The sequence below is a fragment of the Coenobita brevimanus genome, chromosome 6 (assembly GCF_032717465.1).
Source record: "Coenobita brevimanus isolate Jiangsu-jjx chromosome 6, ASM3271746v2, whole genome shotgun sequence".
NCBI classification, from domain to species: domain Eukaryota; kingdom Metazoa; phylum Arthropoda; class Malacostraca; order Decapoda; family Coenobitidae; genus Coenobita; species Coenobita brevimanus.
This window is the reverse complement of record NC_136959.1, coordinates 49,463,304-49,484,510: the sequence shown is the minus strand read 5'-3', so window position 1 is coordinate 49,484,510 and position 21,207 is coordinate 49,463,304. Positions and strand designations below refer to the sequence as shown.

General features: G+C 43.1%; 1 protein-coding gene across 1 annotated transcript in view; it reads right to left on the bottom strand.

Annotated features, from left to right (window-relative positions):
• Positions 1-253: 253 nt before the first annotated feature.
• The window catches only part of LOC145401950 (uncharacterized), a 240,300-nt gene continuing 219,346 nt past the window's right edge, over positions 254-21,207 (bottom strand). The window contains exon 8 of the mRNA XM_080274059.1: positions 254-409. Coding sequence (XP_080130185.1) covers positions 254-409 — 156 coding nt within the window. The remainder of the gene's footprint in view (positions 410-21,207) is intronic.

The window sequence follows — 21,207 nt, the reverse complement described above, 5'->3', positions numbered from 1 at the left end:
GCACCGGTCCACTGGAGGTGGGAGGCCAGACACCAGCTGGACGCACCTTGACATAATTGTTGTTGTTGTTGTTATTGTTGTTGTTGTTGTTATTGTTGTGGCACACAGGTCTATTGCTCCAGAAGGGTACAGCAACAGTGGCCACCTGGGGTATGGATGAGGGCTGTGTAGGGCCTCCAGGGAACCCCTCTGTACCTCCTGCTGACAGACTTATAGGTAGGGCTGATGAGGGCTGACCCCCTGTCCCAGGAGGTCAGGATGGCTCTTTCTCTTGTTGCAGGACAAATGTAGATCTTCCCCCTGGCACTGCAGCCTGGCTAGACCCTAACAGCTTCAAGGATAGTCCACCACTCCCTCCGCCAACTGAACCACCCGCTCCTTTACCTTGCACTTGTATTCGGTTCAAAACCTGAAAAATATTTTCATTTATATCTATGTGCCACTGTCAAAGTATATATATTAATCTTTAAACAAGCTCTCTGCTTCTGACAGCTTTTCATAATCACCCAAAGCTTACTCTGCACCATTAAAAAAGAAAGATTAAAAAAATGTACACAATTAAATGGACCACACACCCACCTGCACAACTTTCAGTATTTCAAAATCTTTGCTCTTCTTCACAAGGTATAATCTACACAAATTGTTAAGAGATGTGCTTTAAAAATGCCAGTGGAATAGACCTATTCTCTTGGGTACGAAAAAAAAAAAAAAAAAATCCATGTTACATGCCCCTCTGATCACAGCTGCTCTACCCATGTATCTTCAGCTTTCATAACTGACTACCATATTCAGTCATCCTCTTCCCCTCCCGTCAACTAAGTTAGGTTTAAAAATGCATGAAAACTTTCAAGAACTCTTACACAGCTGCCCTTCACTATTTGCAATTTCACTGTTGCCATTTCTGGTTATTCACACATTAATAAACCACCTTAAAATACACTGGTAATTCAAAGGTAATTTTGAGACAATCATCTGAAAATTTACTTTAAACAAATAGTTTCTGCTGTTTGGTGGTGTTTTGGGGTACTACACTGGGTTTAGGGAACAATCATATACAGTAGTTCAATTACAGCAATAGAGCCCCAATTAGAAGAGTTTCATTATTTCCAGTAATTCACAATTTAAGGGTGTTTGACACCTGTGAAAAACGAGGTATGACTAAACTCTTAAGCTACAGTACACTGCACTAAAGATCGATAATGCTAAATAAGTATAAAAAAAAATCATCTATCTATCTATCTATCTATCTAGACGCCTCAATCCCGTTTGGGGTGGCCACAAACAAATCGCCTCCAAGTCGCCCTGTCCCCCGCCATTTCACTGCCCTGCTCCCAACTCACACCCCCCTTTCTCATATCCCTCTCCACCCCATCCCTCCATCTCATCCTCAGCCTCCCCCTCCCTCTTCCCCCCTCCACCTCACTCACATACACTCTCTTCATCAGTCTTTCACCCTCCATCCTCTCAACATGGCCAAACCACCTCAGTGTGTTCCTCATAATGCTTCCTATCACATCCACATCCACACCACAACACTCCTTTATATCCTCATTCGTCAGCCTGTCTCTCCATGTAACTCCACAGGCTCCTCTTAAGTAACTCATTTCCACTGCTCTCACTCTTGACTTGTGTCCTTCCAACAACGTCCAAGCTTCACTTCCGTATGTTAGAGTTGGTATCACAATACTGTCATGTAGTAACTTTTTCACTTCCATGCTCACTTCCCTGTTTCTTATCACTGCTTTCAAAGAACCAGCAACCTTTCTTCCTGCTGTACCCTTTCAAGCAATTCACCCTCCAAACCTCCATCCTTACTCATCACACTACTCAAGTACTTAAACGTACTCACATTTTCCAATTCCTCACCATCCAACCTCGCTGTACATTCACTGACTTCACCTCTCTCAAAGACCATCACTTTACTCTTCCCTACATTCACCTTTAGATTCCGTTTCTTACACACTCTCCCAAACTCATCCACCAAGCCTTGCATCTCCCCTTCGTCTTCACTCAACAACACAATATCATCTGCAAACAACAGTACAGGGAGTTTCCAAACACTATCCTCTCTCACCAGGGCCACTCCAACATCCACTACCCTACCTTGTACCTCAATTAATAAATCAAACACATCAGGCCACATTTCCACTTAAAGGCCTCTCCCTGCTAATACTGGCCATAGTACAGCTGATGTTTTCTGTTGACTGGAAAGCTTAACAAAACCAGAACTAGCTAATTACTTCCTTAGAGTTGCTGGAAAGTACTTGGAAAAAAGAAATGTAAGTGATTCGATATGCAACAAAGTGAAAGTTTCAGCTTTGACTAGATGTTATAAAACATCCAGTCATATAACGGTCAGTAAATATGAGACATGGACTGTAAAGGAAGAGGACACTGTATTCGTAGGCTCAAACATACAGAAATGACAATGATTACATGGATGTGTAGTGAGTGCATCCTTGAATTCAAGACTGGGGGGGTGGGGGGCTGGGACAGTGACTGAAGAGGTGAGAGGAAGAATGAAGCTTGAATGTATTGGTGCTATGATAAAGAGGAGTAGACTGAGATGGTCTGGGCATAAGGAGAGGATGGAGGATGACAACTGGGTGTGGAAGGTGAGAGGCATGAATGTTGAGCAAAGGGCTGCGGGAGGCACATCAAAAAATGACCTAGGACAAGTCAAAGATTGTGGGTTCAGGAATGGGGGACTGACCATAGGGAGGAGAGAGTAGCATCAGTCAAGCAGGGTGGTACTCCCAAGGTGGATGGAAAGCTTATGACAGGGAGAGCTGGAGCTCCCATTTCATCTGCCCTCAGGACTAGTTCCTGACCATCCCCCTTTACTGAACTTTTTCAGTGTTTCAGTAAAACAGGGAATAGGCCAGCACACTCTCCAGTACTGTACAAGTTTCTTTAACTGTCAATGCCAAACTTCATGCACGTTACACACTACACTTCCTACTCAAAATTCAATCAAAATGGTGTCTCACTGTCAAGCATCCGAGTCCCCAGGGAGGGGAGGACCACAAATACCCCCACCATCCACCCCTCTACCGGCGACAACCCATTGAGATGCCTGAAACCACTGTCTGACTCACTTCTTCGTTACAGCAACATTCGCGGCCTTTCCTCTAACTTTCTCTCTGATGAGCATCACCTCTCCTCTTCTAAACCTAACTTTCTCTTCCTAACTGAGACTTAGCTGTCTGAGCCAAATGATAGCAACTTCTCTGTACCCTCCTACTTTATGCTCATTTCAAGGCCAAGAGTGGCCGTTGTGTACAGTATATGTAATAATAATAATAATAATAATAATCTGGCCTTTTGTTTCTCAAAAGTGCCAGTTCTTCCTTTTGGGAATTCACTAGCACTCAACACACATACATTATTTTTACAATTACAAGAATTGTGACATTTCTTGTATATAATACAAGCTACATCATATATACATGAAAGTGGCAATAATTAAACCCTATAATCATCCGTCATAGGACCTCTCTCCAGGTCATAACATTTTGAAAAAAGAAAGGCTTTCAGCTGTTTCTTAAAGGAGTCAACAGTAGAGAGTTGTCTTATGGACAATGGCAATCTGTTATATAATCTAGGGGCTCTATATGCAAAAGAACGATCAGAAAAAGATGACTGGTGAATGGCTCCTGGCTCATCAAGACGCAAGGAATCATCTTCACTGCGTAACATCACACCCAGGCGTGTCGATGGGAGTTTTAACAATTCAGCAAGATACTTCGGTTCACCAAACTTAAGAACCTTGAATGTAATAAGACACAGTTTAAATTCAATTCTAGCTTTTACTGGTAACCAATGCAACTCAATCAGAAACGGGGTAGTTGAGGTTCTCGGGGGGAGACCAAAGATAAGCTGTGCTGCCCTGTTCAACACAGACTGAACTTTTGTTAGTATATTATTTGGAAGACCAACCCACAGTGAATTACAATAATCAACACGAGACAAGACCACTGCATGGACCAATGTTAACCCACGGCGTCCCGTCAACGTGAATTAACGTCCACACATTTTGTCACTGCCAATCCCATTGACATTCATAAACGCGAATCAATTGCAAGGTCCCTAATTTGCACAATTTTCAATTTTCGCGAGTGATTTTTGGTATGTATACACGGGACACCTTCCTCTACAAGATGCCAGGCAGGGACAATGCCTTACCCAGCATGACCTCCTCCCCCCAACATGCCTTTGTCTCAGCATTTCACCTGTTACCAGTGACCTGGCCAGTAAAGCCATGTCATGCCACGGTATGAAATTCACGGCCAGAGTGATTTCCCAATCGATGACAATGTGGAGGACAAATTTTACATAGCATTATAGGAAGAAACAGTCAGAAATGATGATTAGGTAATGTCGCCAAAAAAGGTCAGGTATGTTGCTGTGTTTCATGAGTGAAACATTGCTTATATTGCCTATATTACTGTGTGAAAACCAATTTTCTCTCGTACTACATATAAACTCGTACCAAATGAATAAATAAATACCGTTTATGAGTGGTGTGGAATGGTTACACTCCCATTGAACTCGTTTTCTTTGGAGCCAGCCTGATAGAAAACACAGTAAGGTGAGGAGGTACTGCTATCTGTTTTGAGTATTTTAAACCTCAGGTGAGCGATTTCTCTATGATTTTTCGATGTTTCTCACCAAAAGCGGAGGTTTGAGCCAAAAAAAATTATTTCCAAAAATGGTCGGGATGAGGCGGGTTAAGAGGCACCGTCTATTAACCCCTAAAACGTGGCTGTGTACGGCCGATCCCCCCGCTGTGGCGGGGTTGAAGCGGGGTCTGAGTACCTGTAGGAAAATATTTGCCAAAAATCAGAGATTAACCCTAGAGCATTAAAATTTTTATGGCATATAGTACTTACATTCAGCTTTCTCCTGAGACACATGTTGAGCCTTCGTGGACTACCAAAGGACTTGTGAAGACTTGCAAAGTTGGGTAACAAAGTCTTCACTTTCACACCTCCAGAAACCCGGTTTTCTTTCTACCACAGCCTCAATCTGTCACAGTACACTTTATACAACAACGTACAGGTTGTTTGGAATCCGTATTTGTACAATAAGCACTGAAAATAAGGCTAAAATGAACGGAGCGCACGGCCGACATGCAGCGCGGCAGCGATCTTCCCATCACTATTGACACATTTGCCTTTTCACGGCTAAAAACACGTATACAGTAACCCCTCCAATATCCGGATCAATAGAGCCATAGGCAGGTCCGGATAGTGGTCCTGTCCGGATATTGGGCCCCAGCTTATGGACTAGTACTTACGGACCCTAACTCTGAAAAACACCTATACAACTCCCTCTGGACATGCATAGCACCTATTTAAGACCCAAATCACACCAATAAGGGACATAAAAGACTGATATAAATGCAAAAGAACCATAAAATGAGGTTTTAGAGGTGAGTTTATACAATATTAAACATTCTGGGTACTTACAAGTCCCTTGGTCTTGGACTGGTTTGAATCGCCAGTTTGCAGTCCACAGTTAATCCTCTGCACTCTAAGTTCTAATTTCTTAACACTGCACAACACTGTAAATTCCTGTGTGTTCTAGTGGCAAGGTATTGCAGTTTATTCACTGTTTATTCACAAAAAACAAGCACCTGTGGCTTGCACTGTTATGAGTATCTGCTCTCCATCGGAGTTAAGCTGTGACTGTTGATGTTGGTGGGGTAACAGAGTTGCCAGATCGCAACAGCCACATTACCAATCTCCTCAACTTTCATTGTCAAATATAACTTTTCATTACCAAATTCGTAAAGCTAGCATATATTCTTCACTAATTATATATACAAGTGGAAATACATGTAATCACTCTCATATAACTAACACCATGTTGATTATTTTCACACTATGTAGGGTAGCAGATTAATCAGAGAGAGCAAACAATCCACCATCTCCATCCTGTGTATCCTCATACATGTGAAAAATCCATTTGGTAATGCATTATTCTAATGCATTACCAAACGAATTTTTCATTACCAAATTGGCCCACACTTGGTAATGAAAAATACCAAATGGCAACCTGACAGGGGAGGGGGGAGGGGGAGGAAGGAAGGGGTGAAGGGACCATGGTGTAACAGCTGTTTGGCGCCAGGCGGGAATTTCAAATTATGGGAGGGAAAAAAGTCAGATTTTTTTCGAATTTTTTGCAGTTTTGGGCCCATTTTGGGAATATTGGATCCCAGGAGGATTATGTCCGGTTAGTGGGGATGTTCGGATATTGGGCGTTCGGATATTAGAGGGATTACTGTACTACATTATTTTCCATCATAGTACTTCGCAAACGTTTGCTTGTCACTATTACGGCCATAAAAATCACTGTCACTGCCAGTATTGTAGATTGGGACTGAGGAAGACCACCGCGGCGCGAGTTTATTCAGCCTTACGGCAGGCACTTTATTCTCGCTCCGGTCGGCCACTCGCACTTCATTTCTATCGCTCACTTTCACTGTAGCTGTCCGTTTTTTGCCTTATTCATCAGTGTCACTGTCCATCGTTATAAAAATAATATTTTCTACACAACAAACTGTCACTGTCAGAACATAGAATAGGAACATATGCTTTCAACTTCTTACACTGGAGTGACTGTCACTCGCAATACTTATATTATTACCATGTACAATTATTTAAACCAAAAAACACTGTCACTGTCAGTGCTTTTACAAGTACATACACTAATTTACACTCATCAGACTGTCACTGTCAGTACGTAAAAGAAAACTAAACACTAGTATCACTGTCACTCTCAGTATTATTTCCAAGAATCTTACCCTTATTTTCAAAATCTAGTCAGGCTGTGGTAGTCAAAGAAACACGGGTAAGCACAGAGGGGAATTTTGCACTCTTTGCACTGCAAGGAGGTGCGCCTAAAGGTTCTGTCCTGCCTGGTAGTGTGGCTGCACACATGACACCTCCTCAGTGCTTTTCCCCTCTTGGCAGTGGCAGGCAGTGGCTCCAGGCGGTGTCGCTGAAGGTAGGCCTGACACTGTAGGCGGTCTGGAGGTGTCTGAAGGTGGCGTTTGGGACCTGTTGCAAGTACCTGGCCATAACGCTGAAGCAGCTGGTAGACACAAGTCTTAGAAAATCTTCGGAGAGAGTAGTTTGCTGGCTTCCTGTTCTTGATTTTATACAGGATGAAGGCGTTCAGCATGCACATATCAATCAAGTGCAAGAACACCTTCCTGTACCAACGACGATTCTTCCTCAGGCAGTCTATCTCTCCGATCATCATGTCAGACTTGTCCACCAGCCGCATATTGACGTTGTAGTCAATGACAGCATCAGGCTTCATCACAGGTTCGCCAGTCCTTCTGTCGACCTTCCCTGTGGCCAGCATTTCCCCCTTGTGTACTGTGGTGAGCACATTCACGACTCTCTTATCATGCCACCTGATCGCAAGCATCTTGTCAGATTTCTTCAGGTGCACGTCTCCCCGCTTTGATTTTTCAGCCTCGGGGAAGGCAGGGTAGTGTGCCCTATTGCTCCTGACAGTGCCACAGGATCCGATGCCGTGTTCAGAAAGGTACTTGGCGAGTTTAGGAGCTGTATAGTAATTGTCCGTATACAAGACATGATTCTCGCCAAAGTACTTTTCCAAAAGCACTTTCACCACAGAACCAGAGAATCCAAGGGGGTCAGTCTTGTCCAAATCGACATTGCTGGCGGTGTAAATCACGAAGTCTAAGATGAACCCCGTCTTGCAGTCGCACAGCACGAAAAACTTGATTCCAAAGCGGTGCCGTTTGCTTGGAATATACTGGACAAACCGAAGACGGCCCCTGAACAAAACCAAGGACTCGTCAATCACCACTTTCTTGAAAGGGCGCAGGAACCTCGTAAACTTATCCTTGATCAAGTTCAGGATTCCCCTCACTTTCCATAATGGGTCAGTTCGGGAAGGCTCATCATTGTTCGCGAAGTGAAGGTAAGTCATGAGTTGCCTAAAACGATCGCGGCTCATGTATTTATTGAAAATTGGTGTTGGGCAAAGATCGTCTGAACTCCAGTATTCCTCCAGCTTATGTTTCCAATTGTGGGGCATCAATAACATCAACCCAATAAATACAAAAAGTTCTCTGATCGTTAGAGGCACCCATGCTGCCATCCGCGACGTGGATGGTGTTGCAGCCTCACCTTCTCCTTTGCGAACTGCAGCAGATTGCTCCTCGTACCTGTTCGTCTCGGTACAAATCTGCTCCATTACCTCGTTGTCAAGGAAGGCCAACAGGTAGTCCAAGCATTCACCATCCTCTTGGACAGGGAAGTCAGCCTGAACTCCACACCCACTGTCATCAAAGGGCAGATCCTCCGGCACAAAATCTGAGCCCTCTGACCACACGAAGGCATCAAGAGTGCCCTGCCTAGGCTGGGAGGTGCTGGGGGCGGCGGGGGGTGAGGCAGGTCGTGTGGGAGTGGGTGAGGCAGGCGGTGAGACAGTGCGTGAGGCAGAGGCTGTCCTAGGTCGTGTTGGTGTGGTGGTGGTGGTGGTGGGGAGATTATCTGAGGGTTCAAGGTCACTCGCGGTGGCGTGACTGGCGAGTTGCCAAGTGCGAGTTTCCTTACGAGCTAGCCTTACACTAGGGGACAAAGTTCTAGCTCTACTAACACGAACACTGGGCCTACGGAAACCTCTACTACGTAAAGTTGAAGGTCTACTTCCCTTCCGAGGTGGTGAAGGCGACTCTGAAGACTCAGGAGACAGGGCAGCTGAAGAGGAGGACGAGAGAATGGGGCTGGGAGTGCGTGGCGGGCTGGCGGTGGCGTGACGTGGCGTAGGGGACAATGGCAGTGAACTGGGGTCACCACTCCTTTTCCTCTTTGCCCCCTTTCCATATTCCAAGCCCCTTTTCACAGGAGCCTTGCCTGTTGAGGTGCTTGGCACTGAAACAGTCACTTCTGGCACAGACTCAGCACTCGATTGCGTGTCAGACTCTGCCAGGCTTGACCAAACACCGACGTCACTCCCATAATCCATCGATGCTTTCAATAGTTCACTGGCTATTGCAGAGTCACTCAGTCCCTTAGCAGTTCCTGGTAAGGTTTTGAAGGGGGATGAGGTCACAAAACCCTTTTTCGGAGGGCTGGAAGGCACAGACTCGGAAGAGCTTGAATTTGACATGGTGTCACCGTGGAAGATTTGCATGGACTGACGCTAAACAGGGGCAAACCGCGCGAAAAAATCACAGTGTGACAACTGGGGAAACAAGCGTTTCCCAATAGCAGAAAGTGCTTGCGAGATGACGGCGCAGATTGACATGTATGAGCCGTCCGCGCGCTGCCATATCGCACGACGAGGGAGGGCCGCGCATCGGTGCATGGGTGGGTAAAAAAAAATGAAACTTGGCAACAACCGAGGTCAGTAGTACAAAGGTCAAGTGTGCTAAACGTAGCTCACAGGTGGCGGTACTGATAGACAATACCAGCTGGAGCCTGCTTGCCCGCGGTTATTCAAAATTAACTCAAATCGCAAACACGACGATCCGCCGTTCTGTCCTTTGAGCCGACCGTCGCAAAAGTGACGATCCGCGTTTAAGGGGTTAAGGAATCTTCTCACAGAGTACAGATTTCTGATATGCAAGTTACACCCTCTTACAACCTGATTAATATGTTCTTTGTAATTTAACTTAGAATTAAAATAAACACCCAGATTTCAAACAGAACTGACTGGATGCAGCTGTGACACACCAATGTTCAAAGCCACGGCATTGTCAGTGTCATCACCCCTTCTGTTTCCTCTGATGATGATGATCTCAGTTTTACCATCATTCAGCTTAAGTTTCCTCTTAGCCATCCAAATCTTAATATCAGACATTAGAGAGTCAAACTTTGTCTTAGTATTGTTGATATCTGACATCTTAACATAGAGCTGGGTGTCATCAGCATAAAAATGATAGGACACATCATGAGCATAAAGTAGAGATGATAAACTACTTGTGTAGATGGTAAATAGAACTGGACCCAAAACTGATCCTTGAGGGACTCCAAATAGAAGAGGATCAGAATCAGAGCTAGCGTAATCAACAACCACTCTCTGAGATCTGTCCGACAGATACGACTTAAGGAGCAAAAGGGCACTATCAAGAACGCCATAAAAATACAGATCATCCAACAACAGTTTATGATCTACTGTATCAAAAGCTGCTGACAGATCCAAAAGAACTAGGAGAGAGGACATCCCACTACAAGTGTTTGCCACCAAGTCACTCTGAATCCTTGTTAGTGCAGTTTCAGTTGAATGGTATTTTCTGTATGCTGACTGAACAACAGGAACAACTCTGTTGTGTTCCAGTAGTGGTAAGAGTTGATCGAGTATGGCCCGCTCAATAATCTTGGATAAAAAAAGACAGGTTAGCGACAGGACGATAATTTGTCATGCTCTCAACATCAAGGGCAGGTTTCTTAATTAGGGGCCTAAGCAAACGTTTCTCAGACTGCACAAAATTACTTTCTAAGAAGCATCTATTTATTATGTTGCAGATAAAGTCTGCAACATGCTCATACACATCAGGCAGTTGTGACATGTTACATGGATCGAGTGAGCAAAATGTTTTAAGTTCTCTGATGTAACATTTGACTTTGTTTACATCCAGCGGATGAAATGTTGAAAGCGAATGATCCCCCGGTGCACAGTGGCTGGAAGTCAACTGCATACGCTTCACTAGGAGAACTGCTGTCTAAATCACTTCTTATGCGAGATATCTTACTTGTAAAAAATGAAGCAAAATCAGAAGCCAATTGGGCATCAGATACAGAAGTTGGTTTAACAATTACATTCCTCCGACCAACCAAATTGTTCACAACTGCAGACATTTTTTTTTTTTTTTTTTTATCACCACCACATGAATCAACTTTATTTTGATAATACCTAGCCTTTTGGGCTTTTACAGTGTGAACGACTGCTCTTCTCGCAAAAACAAAACGCACACGAGTTACTTCGGTCCGCTGCAAGCGCCACTCACGTTCTGCCCTTCTACGATGTCTACGCAAAGAATTAATGGATGGACCATACCATGGAGAATTATCACGTACAGTGATTGTTTTTACTACCTCAGGACAATAATGGTCAAAAATTGACCTGAGCTCGTTGTTGTAAATATCAACCAATTCACCAGAAGAAAGACTTGAAGAATCGATGGGGATTAAACGTTGATCAGTTTCAAAACACATCAACTGACGGTCAACATTGTTGTAATTTCTGAACCTGATGACCTTTTTATATGAAGGGGATTTCGGGACATCAAAACTAAGAGTGATCAGAGCATGATCAGAGATGAGGGGGTCAAATGAGTCACCCTCCACACCTGATACGTGCCTGCAACCAACAGGGGACAAGATCAAGTCAAGGACATGTCCTGAGACATGAGTTGGATTACTCACATGACTGAAAAAATTGTTCTGGGAGATCAACTCAAGGAATTCTGAAGAAAATGGTTTTGACTCTGGACTGTCAACCCAATAATTGAAATCACCACAAACAAGAAGTCCTCAGGTTTAAGAGAAAACCCTTCAAGAAACTGCCCAAACTCCTCCATAAAACCTCGATCTCTGCCCGGATGACCTGGTCGATAGACAACTGCAATTCTAATGGTATTCTGATGGAAATTTATTAATACTTCCATAAATTCAAATGAAGATGAGGTCAGGTCTGAGTCAATGAGAGAAACGTTTGCAAATGCTGCCGAGTAGATGAGTGCTACGCCTCCTCCTGGAGAGTCAGCAGCAGGCCTGGGAATACTAATAATAGAATGTGTCTTAGGCAAAGCATTACGAATAATATCGATATCAGACTCATACAACCAGGTTTCAGTCAAGCACAATATGTCAAGCTCGTGCTGATTTAGGATTTCATTAATATAGTCTATCTTATTACGGATGGAACGAATATTTAAAAGACCCATCCTTAACTGGTTCAAGAGGGACGTAGTCAGTTTTTTGAATGGTCAAAATTGGTGTTTTCAATCAATCTATTCCTATGAGAAATCATAATTGGACATTCTCTACTTGATGCAAAATGGGCTACCGCCTGTGACTTTGAATTAGCATCTTGATGTCTTAAAGAGGAACAGTTGATGCATTTGGGAGAATTTCTGTTACTACAGTCCTTAGATTTATGGGCTCCAGCACAAAAGACACATTTAGATTCATCACTTTTCCTAGAACATCTCTCAAATGTATGACCAAAGCCTTGACAGTGATGACACTGTGTAACCCGAATCTATCAAATGCGCGGCATCTTGTAAGATCCACATAGATGTAATTGCCCTGTTCTACAATGGAGGATCTCACCTCTGGCGACATCTTCAAGACAGCAGTTTTGGTGTCATTCCTTGTCCTTGTGAAGAGAAGGTTGAGGGTACAACCTCGATCAACGAGCATCTTAATTTTATTGTTTTTTCTCAGAATATTTGGGATGATGTCAGTGTCATCCAAGGAAGAGGAAAGGCCTGTCACGGTCATTTTAGGCAACATTTTCTTTGGCTCTGATATGCAAAAAGTGCCCTCAGAGCCAAAATGATCAATCAGCACCCCAGTTGCTTCACCCTTGGCCTCAGCTGATGGAAACTTCATTACCAGCCCACCAGCCTTGGTCTTAAGGCAGCTGTCAACCGGTACCGAGTTAAGTACGCCTCTGATGTCTTCTAGTCCCATCTGATTTGTCAGGACACTAGCGCTACTCTCTGGTTTCACATTCAGTACATGCTGACTATGAATGGCTTTTTTCTGGCCATGAGCACTGATCTCAATCACGCCCCCAGCCAGATCCTTCCCTCCCCCCACGAGAGACCCGCGAACAGCATCCGCAAATGACTTGGCCTGACCTTGCGTGACCGCCATGGGTGATGAGACCTTGGTCTCTAGTGCCTCCAGTTTATTTGATACGTCTCTGCTTGAAAGATCGGCCCAACAGCTTTAACTTCAAACTCCTTCTTGGTACTACTTCCTCCACCAGCCAAGACCTCGTCTGCTGGTGCAACACACTGGCTACACAGCCAGCGAAAGCCTAGCTGGTGGCTCCTCTTCATGAATGGATAGTCGCCTGCATCCAAATTTTCACAAGCTATATGAATCCATTCGCTGCAGTAGGTGCACTTCACTGCTTGTGCACTTTTTGCTACAGACCTACTGCAGCGAGGGCACTGGTGTTGTTTACTCATGATAAGGGGGAACAAAAAACAAAACAAAATGACAACAGCAAAACGTATATACAATACAGTACTACCCAGGAAAAACCCGGGTAGCGCCGCCCCCGTTTGTGTCACCCTAATTTAGGAGAAAAAAGAAAACAGAAAGAAAAAAAGCACAAAAAACAGAAATGGAAAAAACAAAACAAAAAAACAGGGTGTCTGCGAGGTCACCACGAGCAGGTGGGGTACGACTTGACCACCTTTCTAGGAAAGGTAACCCAAACCAAGGTGCCGCAAAAGTGCTGTGATGGTATTGAAACTTCTCCCAATTCGAGCTTTATAGCAGCAGCAAATAGGTCACTTAGGCAAGACCTCATTGGTTACGATACTGCCACTGCTCTCATGTTCCTGAACTTGATTCTTCTGAATTCTCTACTCTCTAGCTTTGCCTTTCCTGTCATTCTCTAACTAAATGTATCTGTGCTGCTTACTTATCCCTTAATTCTACTGACTATGAAAAATTCTTCAACTATCTTACTTCTATGATGGAACACATGCTATCCATTTCTCCTTTCTTCAAAATCTCCATTCTGGGAGATTTCAATGTTCACCACCAACTCTGGCTCTCCTCTCCTTTCACTGATCCATCCACCTGGTAAACAAGCCAACACCTTTTCTATCCTTAATGACCCAGAGCGGTTTGTACAGCACCCTACCCGTATCCCTAACTGCCTTAGAGAGAGTTCCAACATACCTGACCTCTTCTTACAACCAATCCTTCTGCTGACACTCCACTCCACTGGGCTCCTCTGACCACAACCTTATAGCCTTAACCTGTCCTACCACTCTAGTACGGCCTGTGGACCCACCAAAGAAATGTCAGCTGTGGCACTTTGGAGCTGCTGATTCGGAGGCCCTCAGGCAGTGCTTCTTTAATTTTCCCTGGAATGATTATTGCTTCCACGGCCGAGAGCCAGTTGCGTATGCCACACACATTATGGAGGTTATTCTCTTGGGCATGGAAGCATACCTTTCTTTCTCATATCCTTTGACTAATGCAAACAAACCTTAATTTAATCACACTTGTTCTAACACTGTCCACAAGCAGGAGAAGGCCTACAATAGGTACCAGAGCCAACCCACCCCCGAATTTCATCTTTTTTATGCTTCTGCCCGGAATCGTGCTAAGTCTGTTCTTTGTTCTGCTAGAAATAATTTCATCCGTACTAAATGCTCTCAACTCTCCAACTCGAATTTTCCCGCTCCTTCTGGCACCTTGCCAAAAACCTTTCTAACAACTTCCCTCATCATCCTTCCCTACTCTTTTTCACTCTGATGCCTCTGTAGCTATTTCTTTTACTGATAAAGCAGATCTCTTCACTCAAACTTTCTTCTCCAATTCCACCTTAGATGATTCCGATGCTATTCCTCCATCACTTCTCCCCTCTCTGACCTCCTCATACCTGACATTAAAATTTCTTCAACTGATGTATTTTTTGCCATTACTGGCCTCAATACTAACAAGGCATATGGGCCTGATGGAGTCCCTCCTGTTGTCTCAAGAACTGTGCTTCTGTGCTTACACCCTGCCTAGGTAAACTCTTTCACCTTAGTCTATCAAGTTGTATCTTTCCTTCTTGCTGGAAGTTTGCTCTCATTCAGCCTGTCCCCAAAAAGGGTGACCATTGCTAACCCTCTAACTATCACCAAATTGCTTAAACATACTGTACCTCAAAACTTTTTGAGTGTATTCTTAACAAAACAATTTTACAGCATCTTTCCTATCACAAACTTCTTTCTGATCATCAGTATGGGTTACGCCAGGGACACTCCACTGACGATCTTCTCACCTACCTTTCAGACTCCTGGTCATCCTCCATTCGGGTCTTTGGTGAAAGCTTTGACATTGCACTTGACATCTCAAAGGGTTTCGATTGAGTCTGGCATTAATCTTTAATTTGCAAACTCCCTTCTTACAGTTTCTATTCTTCTATCTGTGCCTTCATCTCTAGCTTCCTTTCTGGTCATTCTATAGCTGCTGTTGTAGATGGCCACCATTCCTCTCCTAGATCTATCAATACTGGTGTTCCTCAGGGCTCTGTCCTATCACCAGATCTCTCCCTTTTATTCAAAAATGATGCTTTAGGCTGTACATCTAACCCTATCCACTCATATGCTGATGATTCCACTCTTCACCTTTCCATCTGCTTCCCGCAGCATCCATCTCAGTAGTTACTTCAACAAACAAGGAAGGAGGCTATGGCACACCTAATGTCTGACTTGGCTCGTATCTCTGACTGGGGTAAAAGTAATCTTGTTTATAATGCATCAAAGACTCGGTTCTTACACATATCAACCCGTCAAAATCTTCCACACGAGTACCTACTAATGTTTAATGATACGCAGCTCAATCTTGCATCATCTTTAAACATACTTGGGGCTTCATTCTCTCAAGATTTTTTTATCTTGGAATGATCATATTACATCTCTTGTAAAATCTGCTTCCAAGAGATTAGTTGTGCTAAGCCAACTCCGTATCTTCGTTACCCCTGCACAGCTGTTGACAATATACACAGGTTTTATTCACCTCTGTGTAGAGTATAACTCTCATTTGTGGTGAGACCCTCCAAATACATCTGTTCTCAACAAGGTGGAGTCACAGCCTTTTCGTCTCGTTAGCTCTCCTCCTCTTACTGGCTCCTTTCAACCTCTGTCTCTTAGCCGCACTGTTGAATCTTTATCTCTTTTCTATCGCTACTTCAATGGTCACTGCTCCTCTGAACTATCTGCTTGAACCCCTCCACCACTATGACGGGCGAGTAGCACCCATCTAGCAACAAACTCTCACCCTTTTTCTGTGCAACTCCCTAATGCAAGGGTTAACAGTTACTCCCAGTCCTTCATCATGGAACAGGTCAACTCTGGAACTGTCTCACTCCGTATTTCCTACTTCCTATGATCTCAGGTCTTTCAAATGCAATGTGTCCAGACATCTCAAAATGAATGATCTTGAATTTAGCTGTCTATTGTACTGTTTTTGTTTTTTTTCTTGGAAGGAACACTTTGCAGGCTCCTGGCCTTTGGTTCCATCTTCCTTGCATTAAAAAAAAAAAAGGAATGAAAAAAAAAAAAGAATATGAAGGCTGCCAGAGATCAAAAAGGATGAGCCACCATTAGATGACCATGCCTGATGCATGTAAGCAGGGTGGGGCCTTTATAAATGAAACACATAAAGAAGCATAATATCAACATTGGATATACAGTAAACTCTGTAATATCTGGACGCCCAATTCCTGGACACCCCAATTTCCAGACATTGTGGGCCTGGGCCTTTGGAACCTAAATATGGCAAAAAAAAAAAAAAAAAAAAATCCGAGTTTTTTCCCCACCCGCAATTTGAAATTGGCATGAGGTGCTGAACAGCTGTGTGTATGCATGGTCCCTTCACCCCTTCCTCCCTCCCCCTCCCTAGTTACCACCTAACTAGCATCGTGAGTAGATGCTCAACGCAGTGGATGCCACACGTGCTCGTTTATGTGAATAAACAGTGAATAAACTGCAATATCTCGCCACTAGACCACATGGGAATTTACAGTGTTTTACAGTGTTAAGAAATTAAAATTTAGAGTGCAATGGATTAAGTGTGGAGTGCAAACTGGCGGTTGAAACTGGTGTGATGCAATTAAGAACAAAATGTGCAGTGTTAAACAATTATAACTCACAGTGCAAAGAGTTAAGTGTAGCACAACACTGGATTACTGTATGTGCTTCAAGAGCATTTTCACCACTGCCAGAGCCTTAGAGGAGGCAGCCACAGACATGCTGTAAGTACCCTGTACACTGCTAAATAATTTCCATATTCACTTCTAATTCCTCATTCTCTGGTTCCTTTTCATTTATTTCATGTTTTATGTCCATATTGGTGTGAACAGGGTCTTAAATTGGTGCTCTGCATGTCCAGTAGGGAGCTATGTAGGTGTTTTTCTGAGTTAGGCTGCATTAGGGTCCATAAGTACCAAGCCAGGAGGCAGGGGCCCAATATCCGGACTGGCCCAATTTCCGGACATGCCTTTGGCTCTATTATGTCGGATATTGGGAAGATTACAATAGTATAATGTACAGATGGAGAAATAAGCAACTTTTCAAGTTCGACAAATACCTAGTGGAAAAGTCTAACCATCTGAAACACACACTAGTAGAGACTGGGTTCTCATTACATTTCACCAGTTGTAAAACTTTTTCAGACGGAGCTGGGAGGATACTCATTTCTCTCTGTAAATTAACACAATAATCAATGCTGAATACTAAGGAATACAACCAACACTGTACCATTAAAACAACAACGATGGCATGGTGATGCCAACCTAACACTTAGTAGTGAATGTTTCAATCTAACAGCAATCTTTAAACCCTGGACGCAGAGCTAAAATCCGTTTGTGCGTCGCCTCTGTAAGGAAAAGTTCCACAAAACAGCCTTACTTCTAACCTTCATATCTCAGAAATTATAACAGTTAGGGAAATGGATTAAAGACCATATTACTCACCAACTCTTATTCTTGCAAATGAAAGTATCCCCAGGTCTGTAGGTCATTGCGTCGATGAGTAATGACATGAGGAAGAGGACTAATTTTTGCTACAAGAACAGGATATGTTTGAGCGTCTGCTGACGGCCCCAACCATGGCTTTGCTCTCAACATGATAACTTCTCTGATACAAGATAAAAGTGGACGCAGTGGTTTCCAAGGTACACCCTATGGCACTATCACTAAGTCCTTTCCTAGAATCCTTGGAAAGAGGCTTGGCAGGGGTGGAGCCAGAGGAATGTAACTGCCTCACCCTGCCTCAGAACCCCATCTCTTCAAGTCAACTAAGCCTTTTAGATTTTAAGGTATGGGGATACTGTGTGGGTTACATTACTGTGTACATGCATTTAATGTCCCTTAACACATAGGCAAAATGAAAGACTAGGGGGACAAAGGGCTGACTTCTGACGCAGCCACCCCACCAATCTGAATCTTCCCCATAAGGTAGGTTATTTGAGGGTCTGTTCGACAGAAGGGGTTCACAGAATACCACCCAGAAAATGCATTTGTGTTGGATAACACTATTTTCACCCATACTCTATCATGTGGTCTTGGATGAGAACAATTTCTGCCACTGGAAGTATGGTTGAAAGTCCTTCAAAAAAAGGACAGTATTGTACCTCACCCTTATGCTAACTTCCTGCCATTCGCCCAGAAGAGGCAGGGTGCGTCTTGGCTGTGTGTGCTTGTGTGTGTGTGTGTTGGTTTCGGCCAATGAGAATGTGGCTGGGCCACGAGCCTCACTTACTCACTGGCTGGCTGTACTGTATGTGGCAGTGTGTTTGACAAAAGTTTTTGCCACGCCATTCATTAGTCCCTACCGTTATGCTCTGTTCGTACCATGCAAAAAGGAGCTCTCGCTGTTTTACTGCCATCTCTTGCAACTTTTAAAGAGTTTCATGTGTGATTACTGGGATAACAATGTCCCGTCGTGCTAATGATGGTGATGAAAGTGTTCCCGGGCGCTCAGGAATTGGTGTAAACAGTGGTTTTGTGATGATGTCGTTCTATAGCAATAATGACAAACAAACTTTTTTAGAGGGCCAGGGCACATTCATACTGTTTAATGGAACTTACCTTCATCCTAACCAATGTTGTTTTTTGTTTAAGCAATAAAGTTTTGGGTGGTAGGTGGTGGTGACCATCATCCACTCACTTGATGTAGTGCTGCCCACTTCTTCCTTCACCATTATCACTCTTTTATTGTCTGTCCCCTCTCTTCCTATTTCTCACAATCATCCACTCACTTGATGTTCTGCTGATTACTTCTCCCTTCACCATTATCACTCTTTTTCTGTGTCTGCCCTCTTCTCTTCCTATTTCTCCCATCATTCCTGTCACATTTTATTACTCCTCTTTCCATTTTAGGTGGCTTTACATTGAGTGACAAGCCTAATGGTTTCCTGGAAGCCAGGAAGTCATTTACAATGCTCAGTGGTAACCATATAACCAGCCCATACGTGTTCCTTACGTGTCAGCAAGTGGGTTGGCAGAGGGTTAGTGCCCCTCCCCGTAAAACAACTAACTCAAAGACTAACGGCCACCCCATATGGGATTATGGCACCTGGCAATAGATACATACAATAAAGTTTTGCCAGAAAACGGGCTGAAAGTTCAGCAAAATAAAAAACTTAAAAAATATATTATTAATTAATATCAATTTCAAAGACATGGCCAAAATATTATAAGAATAACAAACTACACTCAAAAACCTTCCTAGAAAAAAAAAAAAAAAGGACATTCTACCAGCAAAATTTAAAAAGTTATGGTTGTAAGAATACTGCAGAACTCTGAACCCATTTTCCGGTGATTTTTGATTTGGATTGAGAAAACTTTACGTCGCGCAACTCCTCATTTGTGAAGTGCAATCTTTTAGAGAGTGAGGTCTTCTGCTGTCCAAATTCTTATGTATTATGAAGATATTGCGTATTTTTTTCCTAACGATCTTCAAGAGATTTTTGTATTTAGCTACATTCTAGCAGTTTTGAGATGGTGTCTAGCAGCATCTGTAGCTTCGAACTGGCAACCTACACTTCTGAATGGGTCAAATACTGTTGAAAGGATGCTTTGTAAGGCATTTCAAACTGGGAATTATGAACAAAAATACTGCTTTGAATATCGGAAAAGGGGGAGGAGGGGACAATTTGAGTTAGCTAAAGCTAAGACATCCGTCGATCAGATACTGGAGGGCTGCCTGTACATATCATACTGCATCTGCATTTAGGATGCTGAACAAAATTAGACACACACTGTCAATAATTTACATATCGTTTTCTGGTACAGTAACTGTTTTTAGGCAATGGAACTAGAGTAGACTCTTAATTACCCATTGCTGCATTATCCAGCATGTCCTTATCTGTCACAGCAAATGAATGAATTTTCCCATGAAAAAATCCCTGGGAAGCCTCAAAACCGAAATGCATGCCATTAACCTTGTCACCCAAACACAATTCACTGGCAGCTTTACAATACAATGACATTTTATCATGCTAATTACAGTACTTAGAGGCGTTTTTCTCTTTTTGATGAGTTATACAATGTTGGTACATTCATGTTGCAACTTATACGAATCTAACTTACACAATTCTGACTATATGCGATTTAAAATATTGTACAAATATAGGTACAATATTTAATATTTTCATACTTAATTTCAAAGTGCAGGTGCAGATTAAAAATTCAAGTCGAGCCATTTTGCTTGCCTGCTGCTGCACACCAGTCACCCAACGCACCTCCCGCTTTCTCAATCTTCATGTGTCTGTCCCGTCAACATGTCACTCGAGTCTCGATCGACAGCATTTTGCCCCTATCAAAGTGCAATATACAGTGCAGCCTCATTATACAATGCTCCGTTACATGATAAATCACTCCAACGATAATTAAAATGTTATACCCTATCTTGGTATACCGTTAAAAAATTAATCAACGATATTTTTGATGGCCGACTCTGAGAATCTCATGCAGAATTGGTGATGAATGCAAGCCAAAATGGCTGCCCAGTGTTTACAATTGCTACAACCATTACCTACTGTTCAGTTTGTGCATGAAAGGCCACTGAAACACCATTGGTATTGCCAGATAACAGTGCAAGTGCTTAAAAAAATAGTGCAGTGTACAATATTAAGTGATGTGATGCCTTTTTTTGTGTAAAATACTGAAACTTGTGCCTTGGAAATCATGTCAACCTTACGTAACCATCATCCGAAATCATGTCAACCTTACGTAACCATCATCCCCTTTTCGGGATTCTACTCTTGCATGACAGGCCATGGAAACACTATTGTTATCATCAAGTAACTGTGAAAGTGTTTCACAAATCGTGCAGTGTGCAGTATTAAGTGAAGTGATTGTTTTTTGAGTGGGAAATATTGAAACTTGTGACCTGGAAATCATGTCAACCTTACATAACCATCATCCCCCTTTTGGGCCTCTACTCTTGCATGAAAGGCCACTGGAACACTA